The sequence below is a fragment of the Ictalurus furcatus genome, chromosome 23, assembly GCF_023375685.1.
Source record: "Ictalurus furcatus strain D&B chromosome 23, Billie_1.0, whole genome shotgun sequence".
NCBI classification, from domain to species: Eukaryota; Metazoa; Chordata; class Actinopteri; order Siluriformes; family Ictaluridae; genus Ictalurus; species Ictalurus furcatus.
In genome coordinates, this window is record NC_071277.1 from 2,172,614 (window position 1) to 2,185,379 (window position 12,766).

The window sequence follows — 12,766 nt, forward strand, 5'->3', positions numbered from 1 at the left end:
CAATGTGGTGTTTAACCGCTGAATGTATGCCCTTTTTGAGTTTATTCTTTTGGACACCTTGTCAAGTTTACAGTAGTGACAGCGGGTATGCCTCTGGTCTACTATTATTCTGCAGTTCCTCATCTATAAATTTTGCTATAGTGTAAGTGATAACAGGAACTAACTTGTTTTCCAGACTTTCTACAACATTAAATGTAACTACAAATGGATAAAAAAGTGTCATTTCTTAGTGAATAAAACGTTCTAGTTGTTGGCAAATCACTATGTTATGCGAGGAAACTTTGCAACATGCTGTTGTATGAAAATAATCAACTTCTGGGTTCACACCACTTTGCTGTTGATTATTGTCCTATATTCCCTATTATCTTCCTTTCTTTATTTACGGACCTTATAGTATAGTATTACCACAAATACTATGATGTATTCTTCTGATTTCTTCCTCTAGTTGGATCATTATCCTTCAGTCAGCTATACCCTGCCTAAAGCATCTGACACTCAGTTCACCCTGGTCAAAACCCTCTTCCTAGGAAAGGTCTATGGTAAGCGTTTTCCCTTCCTATACTAAAGGGCCCAATTAACCTATACTCCTGTACAGGTGTGGCTGGTGTAGTGTAGGGTCCAGTCTGACTCTGAGCCCAACACCAAAAACTGTTTAGATCTCATCAGTTATCACAAATGAATTCAATAAATTTTATCCAGTTAACCTAATCAACATGATTCATCTACAGGCTAAGTCCAATTGTTCATCAATAAGTCTAAAATCGTCTGTTCATATTGGTTGAAAGCAGTAGAGAAGATAAAGCTACGCACAGAGGAGTAACTCAGTCGGATCAATCCAGTCTGCCCGAAAAATGTGATATCATTCATGTGATATCAACCGTGATGAGCAGAACAGCATCTCAGAATGCATTACACATTGAACTTTGAGACATATGGGTTGCAGCAGCAGAAGACCACAGTGTATTGCAGTCCTACCTTTACACTTGTAGGAACAGCTAGTAAGAAACTGGTTCTGAATCTGGATCTGGATCTGAATTGGCCTCCATAACTGCATCCATTAAATCAGTGACCTTTTCAAATCAGGCCTTGAGGATCACAACAAAAAGTGCTGACTTTTACAAGGCACAGACACTGGAGACTCGTTCATAAAGGTTAACTGTCTCCTAAAAGAATACTTCACCATAATGACCATTATACTTTTTGTGTTATTACTATAGAAACAACAATGTATTAGAACAAGAGCATTAATATAAACCTGTGGTTTGCCTGCCAGCTAGAACTGCTGTCAGAGCTACAAGTGTTGATTTTCTTGTTGCTGTTGGCGTCGTGCCTTTCTTATATCATTGGCAAATTAGATTTAGAGACTCCAGATTCATGATATAGTTGTGGCCAGTGTCCAGGTTCCCCCCCAGCTCAGTCTGTAAATAAGATTTTAATGCATGAAAACACACACACTGCATCCAGCATGTTGTTCAAGTAACATTGTGTTTTTATTGTGTGTAAGTAATAATAGAGTTCATTGATTTTATTGATGGATAGACAAAAGTTTCCATTTCATTACTGCTAAATAATTTGCTGTTTTATCCGTAGGATTTGTGACAGAAGAGCGTGTATTAGACGTTTTAAATGAATGTGTTAATTTCATTCTTTAATTTCTTTCACCTAGACTTCAGGTGACTTTATGCGCTCACCTTATTAGGTACTCATTCATGAAAGTCTATGGTCAGATGAAATATTTATTGGATCCAATATATATATATATATATTGGATTTTCACACAAAACAGTCTCTAGAGTAACTCAGATAAACACTCTTTACAACGCTGGTGAGCAGAAAGCCTTCGCAAGATGCCTAATCCACTAGACTTTGAGGCAGATGAGCCACAACAGCAGAAGACCATAACCTAACAGCCAAGAACAAGAATCTGAGGCTACAGTGGGCACACTGCTGCCATGTTGTCTGGCTGGCTAATTGCATAAATGAGCAGGTGTTCCCATTAAAGTGACCAGGCCTGTGTGTGTACATTTCTTTAAAGGTACAAATGAAAATGCAATGAGTAAAAAGTCTAACTGTAATTAAGGAACTTTTCATTTATACTCAGGTGAAGTACAGCTCTGCTAATATGCTGATTGAGTATAAACATACAGTTAGTAATATACTTTCCGCCTCTGCTTGGGTTGTACAATAAGCACTGTACTTACGATTCCTCTCCTCTCTTTGTGCAGAAACTGGTCCCATTGACCCAGTGCTGATAGAAAAGTATAACACTCCTGGCTTTGTAGGCTGCCTATCCCGAGTGCAGTTTAACAGCATCTCTCCTCTGAAAGCAGCTCTTCGCTCACAGCTCTCTCTGCCAGTGTCACACCAAGGCAAACTGTCCGAGTCCAACTGTGGCTCATCACCCCTCACCATCTCACCGATGTCAGCCTCCACTGACCCCTGGCACTTGGATGGAGGTAAAGAATGTGATGGCTGAGGTACAACCCCAATTCTAAAAAAAAAGTTGGGACGCTGTGTAAAATGTCAATAAAAACAGAATGCAATGATTTGCAAATTTTCATAAACCCATTTATTATTCACAATAGGAAACTGAGTAAATGTGCCATTTTAAGAAAAAAGAATAAGGTAATTTTGAATTTGATGGCCACAACAAATTACATTGAGGAACACTGTTCTGAAATTGTTCCACAAATTGTAGACGCAGTTTTTCGCAGATTGGTGAACCTCTGTCCATCTTTACTTCTGAAAGACTCCGCCTCTCTGAGATCATCTTTTTATACCCAATCATATTACTGACCTGTTGCCAATTAACCTCCAGCTCTTTCTTTTTAGTAACACTTACTTTCCAGCATTTTGTTGCCCCCGTCCCAAAAATGTTTCCCAATGTTTCCTCAGTTTAAACATTTCATATGTTTTCTATGTTCTTTTGTGAATAACATATGGGTTCATGAAATTTGCAAATTATTGCGTTCTGTTTTTATTTACATTTTACCCAGCGTCCCAACTTTTTTGGAATTGGGGTTGTAGAATTACTACCTGCAAATAATAAGAACAGAAAGCAGCTATTCGTGTCATTATTTTGTGTATATGTACTGTACGTGCTATGTGTACATGCTGCTTATGTAATATTCTTAAAGTGCGTGCCACAGAGATTCAGTCATTTTATTGTAATGATTGGTTTGTGATGCCCGATATGTAATTTGTAATTATTCTGGACGATGTTTTTACGTTTTGTAACTTACTCCTTCTCTAATGCATATTATTGATTTCTGTATTTATTTCTTCCCTAACGTATGAAATTTATAATCAGAGCTATGAATGTTAACACTCTCACTTTGTGAGTCCGTGATGAATGACTCTCTGCTATTATCCATGAGTGACAGTCAGAGTGATATAAACTGTATGAGATGTTAATCATGAACAGTGCATCCTACTAAAAATCATGGACCCCTGGATACACTTCATGGACTTTTTATATAACCAAACCCTGACTGATACTATTCCAGAACTTTGTCCTTTTTCATAGCTCATTGGTCTTCGCGATGCTGTTTGTTTATGTTCTTTAACAAACTCTGGGGTCTTCCATGAATAGTTCTAATTATACTGAGATCATGTGACCCTTTTACTGCACCCAGGCAGACTACATTCATCTAATTATGGGACTTCTGAAGGCAACTGATTGAACAAATTAATTTAGGGGTCTTCCAAAAAATAATTTATTAGATTTTTCTCCCAACTTCAATATTATGGGCTATTTTGTGTAAATTCATGACTATTCAGCCCATTTCAGTTCCAGGATATAACATTATAAAATGTGATAAACAATTTAAGGGGGTGAATACTTACACAAGGCACTGTACCTAATGCTTCCTGTAGGTGCTGACCTGTTCAATGAAGAGATAGTCATACCAGATGGGGTGAACAGGAATTCAGCAGTAATCGGAGGTATGAAGTACTGAGATTTTATTAGAGTTTGTGTGTATATAGCTTCTCATTTTCAGAATAAATGGATGATGTGTGTTTTGTGTCTGTTTTACCTGTTAATGACTAATTGCTAAATCGACATTTCCATATTCTCTGTTCTTAATCTAGGCATCATTGCAGTGGTCATCTTCACCATCCTGTGCGTTCTGTTGTTCCTGATACGCTACATGTTCCGACACAAGGGAACGTACCACACCAACGAGTCCAAAGAAGTCAGACGCTCTGAATCAGCTGACACAGCCATCATCACCTCTGAGCCCAACTTCACAGAGACCATTGATGAAAACAAGAAGGAGTGGTTTATCTAAGACATGTTCGCTGGGGAGCGTACACACACTCTCACTAAGCAAGAAGAAAGTGGGAGGAGTCTCAGAACTGAGTTGAGAAGCTGAACTGTATGCACGGGATGGCTGGTCTCTGTCGTGGTTGGATGATTGAGGAGTACTTCACGTATTAATTGTAAATTGTGTGAACAAAACAAGATACTGATTTGCCATTTTGTTTTTTTTTTTTTTTTTTAAGTTTGGTTGTTATTCATATAAATCATTTTTATTACTTCCATTTTTACCCCTTAAACAGTTTTTTCGTAAATGCCTCAATGTGTGGCAGTCAGGGGTGCTGGGAGAACTCCCCGACTGTTAATGTGATTACAGCAAACTAACTATTTTGCCTTCATGAACGTGGCCTTCTACAGCTGACCCTCACAAACTCTAAATTATGTCACAATCAGGTCTACTAAATTACTAGATATATTTGCAGCAAATTATGGGGTTAAATCGGCCTCCATCACCGAAAGTTCAAGTACAGCCCGATTTGCCTGGAATTGTTCAGTAACAAGTCTTGTAGTTTCGGGTGGCAAAGATGATCAAATTCATTGCTTTGTTTTGCTGGAAGCATAGTGTAGACAGGTAGAACAGACCGGTAACACTGGCGATAAGAATAAAGAACAAAGGCGGCATCAGGGAGCCACAAATCTAAACCAGAGAAGCATTCAAGGAGGATGCAGAGAAAAGTCAAAGATGATCAAATAGCTCAAAACATTTCGATCAGGTATGCAGTGCAAAATACTATCAGGAGGAACATAGAACTTAGCTGACATTCATTTGCAACATGTTCATTGCCATGATTATGTCACATTTTACATACAACTTTTCCAGTTTTAATTCTATCAGTAGCATCCGCTTGGTTGTCACATTATAGCAAATACATAATGGCAGAGAAGCAAAAAAAAAAAAACAGGTTTTAAAACTCCAAATTAGAACAAACAATTTACAAGCTAATAGGCCATCTTTTCTGGCACATTTACTATTAGATAGTAATGATGTCTGTTAACATGTTTAGAAATAACCTGCCCTGTGGAATGACAGGCTGCTGTCTAATATAAACTGATCTATAAGCTGACAGAACGTAATGGCAGTTGTTATTGTTCTTTCGGCTGCTCCCGGTTGTCTGAACATTGGTCTGCAAATTTGATTTGGCACAGGTTTTACGCCGGATGCCCTTCATGACACAACCCTCCCATTTCATCCGGGCTTGGGACTGGCACTGAGTGCAACCCAATGGCTGGGTTGGTTCCCTGCCCAGGAATCGAACCCGGGCCGCGGAGTAGGGCTAAAACATTAAGGGTTAATCACTTAGCCCACTGCTCTCCTATAACCAAAGACGGAGATAGGTGCAGCCAAAGGTTGAATGCGTGATTTAATTTATGATTTATATATCTGACTTCATTTAATTAATTATCTGACTCCAAAAGATAGATCTTCTAGTTAGTGCTGGAAGTATAATACCTCAGTGTTCCGATTATATTTAGTCTAAAGCAGTTTCATGCTAAGCTTTCATTATAAAAAGACATTCCTATGTCAGAGGCTTTTATATAACCTATAATAAACAATCATTTTTGTTAGCTCAGAGGTTTATATCGACGTGCAAGCCTAGGCCTTTCCTATTTACTTGTCAGAGGTCGATTTTAACGTGTCTAACATACTACTATATGTTATATAGTAACCATATAAATACGGTCACGCACTTTTAATGCAACATACTTCCTTACAAAAGAACCACTGTATATTTAGAGAGAGAAATAACGAATGGGTTTATTGTACAAACAGAAATGAAGGATATACAGAAAACAGAAACAAAGAAAACTTACAAAGTTGATGGTCAGCGTCATGGACATAGGATGAGTGATGCTAATAGTATTAATGGCATAAAGGCAGCCTCTAATGTTATAAGCCCCTTCCTTGATGTTACGAGCCCCTCTCTATGTTACAAGCCCACCTTTCTTATATACCCCCTGAGCCTCTTTGAAATGTATAGTGACCAAGATACCAAATGGGAATGAACCGATGTGTTTCATGGCAGGATGGAACCCAGCTGCTTAGGAACCATATGTTAATTAAGTTCCTGAGAATGGGTCGGTGGGATCAAAAGGAAAAATATCCCCTAATGCATACCAGGGGTGCCCGCGTGTCTGTCTGTCTGTGTGTGTGTGTGTGTGTGTGTGTGTGTGGAGAAAGAGCACATATTACAACATATATTGTAAATGTTGTTTCCTACAGTGCCTCCGGAAAGTATTCACAGCGCGTCACTTTTCCCACATTTTGTTATGATACAGCCTTATTCCCAAATGGATTCAATTCATTATTTTCCTCAAAATTCTACAAACAACACGCCATAATGACAACGTGAAAGAAGTTTGTTTGAAATCTTTGCAAATTTATTAGAAATAAAAAAACAAAAAAAGCACGTACTATTGTTTGTAGAATTTCGAGGAAAATGATGAATCCATTTTGGAATAAGGCTGTAACATAACAAAATGTGGAAAAAGGGATGCGCTGTGAAGACTTTCCAGATGCACTGTATGTTAATGAAGATGGTTGTTATTTTTCCTGTCACAGACCTTTGCGCGGCCCAGGGCTAATGCATCCCTTGGGGCCCCAATTATTTGCCAGTTATATTCCATCAACTGGTAAATCAAATGTGCAATCAAAGAACCGTGAAGACTAAAGGCACATCGTACTCCGTAAACAACAAATATGCCAAAATGCTCAAACAGTTAGCGCATAGTGAGCACTTGCATTAAATTTGTTGATCAAATAAAAATAAAGAGAAATACAGAGAGCATATCATCAACGCATATAGGCTAAAAATAATCCACATAAATTAAACAATGGTATCGAGTAATAATTTTACACATCAGAAACAGCCCAGCAAATAAAATTTATTAAATCTCACTCAGCACTAAAAGGACTTCTTCCTGCTTCTCCTCAAAGAGAATACCTCGATTAAATAGTTAAAATCAAGTTGGCGCAGAATGTTGTACTCACTTGACATCACTGGCAAACAGTCAAGCCTTTGTCCATGCATTGATGTCCTCAGTCTATTTTTTATAAGCACCAATTTTGAACCCCCTGATTCAGAAGTGTTTGCCGATGGAGGGGGCATATCATCATCCAGGTGGATGCTACACACTGGTGTTGGTTGAGAAGATAACCCCCTATACAATGTAAAGCGCTTTGAGAGCCTAGAAAAGAAAAGAATTTCACGGTGCTGTAATGTACAAGTGACAAAAAAAAGGCTTTTATTTTCTTAAGACTGAAATTAAAAATGAAGATTCTTAGGACTCCAGTAGATTACTGAATAGACTATAATTGTGACAACATGACTACACACACAAACGATTAAGTATAATCGATTGAGTATAAAATGACAGTTGTATTTCTTGAGTTTCTCATTTCAGGAATGTTCACAATAGGTAGCGTTGGCTGTGGACTTTGCCATGGGATTTCACTACTGAATGCTCACCAGCTCTTCCACAAGCTAGTGTCCCTGGAGATGTAGGCAAGCAAGGGAGATGTAGAGTCAGATGCCAAATAAGCATTTGTTTGTGATTTATTTTATAAAAATGGGCTATTAGTGCCACTGCTGTTAAATTCCCTTGCACACATTCCTCCATTTTCCTTCCATCTTCTTTCTGAAAATAATGGAGGAACTGCTAATTATTAAGTAGGATTTTTTTTCTAATGTCAACTATAGTTTTCATTAATTCACTATGAAAATCCCTTCCAAAAACACATTACAAGAAAACTTGCCATGATTGCCTTGTTCTTTTCCACCTAGTGAAGAAAATACTGCTAGTATTTTCTTAGCTGTAAGCAAATAATGGCAAATGGTTTCCCCAGACAATGGATGATTCCAGGCTCAATACGGTTGGGTTTAGGTTCAAATGGGCCAGTTATGACCACGTTAAGTGCATTCTGGGCTAAATGTGGTCAAGCAGTACACAGCCATATTTAAACTGAACAGGATTTGGAATCTAAGTTAAACATGGCTCAAATGCAACCCATGTACATACAGTAATTTGGGGTCAAACATGACCCGGCTTAGTCTCAGAATTAGATAAGTTTATCACCATCTTGTTCTTTTTATGCCAGTATGTGGGCTAGGGAAAGTGGTGAGTGTGGGCCAGCACTAAGATGTTATTCATTTCCTCTCAGGGTTCTTTCAGCAACACTGTCATATAATGAGGGTTAAGGATGGATGTAATCACAGTTAAGAGCTTTATTGGAGAGCATATAATCCAGAGGGTAAGGCAAAAACAACAACAAAGACAGACAGCAGTCGGGCAAACAGGTAAACAGGCTACAGCAGGTAAGGCAGAAATCAAGGTCAAGGACAAAAACGGAATCATAACCAGAATAACATGATAGCAAGGCTTAAATAAGAGACTATGGCAATTGAGCATCTTACTTTGCAAAAACATAGTGACTGAACAGTCTCTTACATGGTGCGGTGTGATTGGGAACAGGTGTGTCTGCTTAGTCCTCAGGAGAAGGTGAAGTGTGTTACTTTGGGATTTGTAGTCGTCGTCAGCCATGTTTGAAGTTTGTGGTGTATACTGGGAAATGGAGTCGCTAGTTTGCCATGACAGGACAGAGCAGGGAGGCTGAACGACGTTCTCTGCACGCTGAAGGAGATCCACAGTACGGGAGGGAGGGTGGGGAAAGATCTTACGCATGGCTTGGGAGGCTGTCTTGTTGGCCTCAGACAGGAACATCTTGGGGGGTCTTGGGGGGTCATCGCGTCAATCTCTAGCAGGGGCTTTGCAGGTGAGACTGCCTCTTGGGTCTTAGGCTGGAGCTCTGGAGTTGAGGTCACCACGCTGAACTCCGGCTGGAGCTCCGCAGGGGAAACCGCCTCGTAGGTCTCAGGCTAGAGTTCTGGAGATACGGTCACCACTTTGACCTCTGGCTGGAGCTCGGCAGAGGAGACAACCTCGTGGGTCTCCGGCTGGAGCTCTGGAGTCGAGGTTGCCACGTTGACCTCTGGCTGGAGCTCGGCAGGGAAGACCACCTAGTGAACCTCAGGCAGGAGATCTGGAGATGAAACCACCTTGTAGTAGGTGGTGAACGGCTTTGCAGGTTTGTTCATCAAAAAAATCATCCAGGTTGGGGGTTGTACTCAAGACTCTCAAACTCCTTTATCAATAGTCACATAAACTCAGCTACGGTGTTAAGTCCATTGACGCTCTGCCCAGTGGTGGGCTTGGTCAACAAGCCGGGACAGTATGATCGCCAGCCACAGTCTCTGGTCAGGCTTGGGGTGCGCCAGGCTCAAAAAATATTATTGGCAGTCAAACAGAAAATACTCAGGGTAGCCAAAAAATCTATTGAAAAGGCTCTGGGGGACATATTAGTCTGGGCAACAGTAATAAGTCTCAGCTTATATTATAGTTTATATTATAAACTAAATTGCCCTTAATCAAGATTTTCATCTATATTGCCTTTTTTCTCCAAACCGACTTTTATGACAAGCGCCTCAGTTCGGCTGAGCGATTGACATGTTGGAATCTTACTGTAGTTAGTTGGCTAGTTAACTTTTCCTCACACGGACGGTTTCCCAAAGAGAGACAGTTGAGGAGGCAAAGGGAAGTAGCTGTAAGAAGGGAAGGCGTTTCTGCAAGTGAGTCCCTCATGCTATGCAGTGAGCACTTCAAGCCAGAGGACTTTGAAAGGACAGGTCAGACTGTCAGGATTAAAGATGGAGATAAACCATCTGTCTTCAGTTTCCCCACTTATCTCCAAACAGCAGGTGTATCGATAGGCTATAATGAATTAATAGTATGTCATCAAATCGTGGCTCGTTGTTATTATTATTATTATTATTATTAGCTATTACAAATGTATTCTTATTATTATTATCATCATCATCACATAAATGTTTTTACCACTGTAACTGTAAATGTTTTTTCCGGATCCATAAATGATTATCTTACAATTATCTTTGTAACTGTCTGTTTTGGAGTATAGCTATCCTTTTATTGTTAATAAAATCTAAAAAGCAGACTGACTGCCAGTGTCTCACTATTTGATTTGTACTTGCTGATTTTGTTCCATTTTGGTACAATGATGGTCAATTATTAGTACTTAAACACACACTATTTTGATTTTTTTTTTTTTTTTCTATATTTAAAAATGAACACGCCTTGTTAACAGAATTCTGACCTGGATCATAAGAAAAGCTAAAAGATGAGGGTGAAGACAGAAAAATCCATTTCCACAATGAAAAAAACTTTAGGCACATTTCATGGACATTAAATTACGTTACATTACGGATGTCTCGGCATTTATTAGCCAAGAAAAATAAGCCAAATCTACGCTTGACAAGTGTGAGTTTTCACAATTATTCATGACAATGAAGAATTTTGGCGGACACACTGGCATATCACAGTAACGGGCCAAAGCGGCAGTGCAGCGTCTATATATGTCTATGTTGTTATGGTTTTGGGGAACAGAAGAATCTATTCCACAGCAAACACACAATCTTTCTATATTGTTCATAACACAGATATCCACACATCACAGTAGTGTGCCATCATGGTGAAAATGAATCATACAGTAGGTATAAATATATGATCATTTTTTATTGGTGGCATCGTTATCTGTGCATTTTCTATTGGTGCATCAGGTTGGTTTGGATGTGAATTATTGAGATGGGTTACATGTGCAGAAAGCAGTGACATTAGAGCTAGGAATGTGCTTACGATCATCATATTCAACACACTCAATCAGCCTCATTTATCAAGCTGGATACAAAAGAATGTGTACATGGATTGTATTGGCATTTACACAAGAAATGTGGTGTTCATGAAACTCCACTTAGTTTGCAAAAACATTCCTATGACAGCTCAAGATTGTGTACACAGCTAATTTGCAATCAAAAAATATGCAGAAGTGTTACACCAACACTGAATGAGTATAAGCTTATCAACCCCATTTGCATTGCTTATTTGATACCATAAAAGTGATACCTAAATACTTACCTAAACCTACACTTGTCAGAGTTGATAAACAGTATGTTTTTAACTCTACCTGGAATTAAATATTATGAACACCACATTGGTGAATCACAAAGTTACTTTAAGCACTATGTGGAGTTCTTTAATGCTCATTTCTGCTGTTATTGACATTAAAAACATGGCAATTTAACTATTAATTATAATGGGGTATGTTTCTGGTTGCCAAATAGCAGATCGATAAGCTGGAAGCTTATCAAAATGCAAAATGTTCATATAAGAAGACTCGTAAAGAAGTAATGTGAATCAGCTTCAAATCATATAGACCATATGGCCAAAAGTATGTGGACACCTAAGTATTGAACATCCCGTTCCAAAACCAGGGGCATTAATATTGAGTTGTTCCCCCTTTGCTCCTACTGTATAACAGCCTCCACTCGTCTCTGAAGGCTTTTCACTAGATTGTGGTATGTGGCTTTGGGAATTTGTGCCCATTCAGCCACAAGAGCACAAGAGATTGAGCACTGAAATCTGGCGAGGATGCTTGGTGCAAAAGGTGGCGTTCCAGTTTATGCCAAAGATGTTCAGTGGGGCTGAAGTCGGGGCTCTGTACAGGACACTCGAGTTCACCCTTGGTAAACCATGTCTACATGGAGCTAGCTTTGTATACATGGGCATTGTCATGCTGGAACAGGTGTGGCCTTCTTTAATTCCAGTCAAGGGAAATATTAATACTACAGCATAGGAAGTCATTCTAGAAGCTGTGCACAATAAGCACAATAAGGATTTTAAAACTAAGCACTTCTCCAGGCCCAGGCTTGACGGGAACAAGGCAGGCCAGCTACAGCTCGGGAGGTCATCCAAACCCACCTCATGTCACACCAAAATCAAACACTACCTACACCATAAGGAAGTTATTGTGTTGGCACACTGAGCACGCTGTGAGGCACACACCGCCGAATAAATGCAGGTAGCCTCCCTTGTCCCACACCAAGACCCACTGTCTCCTGGAGAGAAAGACAACACCGGTTAACCCAAAAATAGTAGTGAAATACATGGCAATATTTACATACGATTTAATCGCTTATTTTGTCAAAAATCTAAAAGGTGTGCATCATACCTGACACCTAGATGAACACTTTCCAGTCGGATGTGTGACTGTACATCATTCCCTTCAAATGCCATTGAGCTTTAAATCATGGTATATTTTGTGTATGAGCCCATGTAGTAGTGAAATACATGCCAATATTTGCATATGATTTAATAGTTTATTTGGTTAAATATCAAAAATCTAAAAAGGTGTGTATTATACCTGACACCTAGATGAACACTTTACACTGGGTGATATGACTGTAAGTCATTCCCTTCGAGTGCTATTGAAGTCAGAATCGTGTTTAACAATGTCGTGTGTCACTTTAGAGACGGTCCCTTAATTTCAGCATCTCCGAGAATATCGAACCTCCAACATCAAACCAACTTTATTCCAGG

At 39.2% G+C, this 12,766-nt stretch overlaps 1 protein-coding gene across 1 annotated transcript in view; it reads left to right on the plus strand.

Annotated features, from left to right (window-relative positions):
* The window catches only part of LOC128599390 (contactin-associated protein-like 2), a 145,889-nt gene extending 140,729 nt beyond the window's left edge, over positions 1–5,160 (plus strand). Inside the window, exons 21-24 of the mRNA XM_053610927.1 lie at positions 446–539; positions 2,226–2,456; positions 3,877–3,945; positions 4,093–5,160. Of these exons, the coding sequence (XP_053466902.1) occupies positions 446–539; positions 2,226–2,456; positions 3,877–3,945; positions 4,093–4,292 (594 nt within the window). The 3' untranslated portion in view covers positions 4,293–5,160. The remainder of the gene's footprint in view (positions 1–445; positions 540–2,225; positions 2,457–3,876; positions 3,946–4,092) is intronic.
* The last annotated feature ends 7,606 nt before the right edge of the window (positions 5,161–12,766 follow it).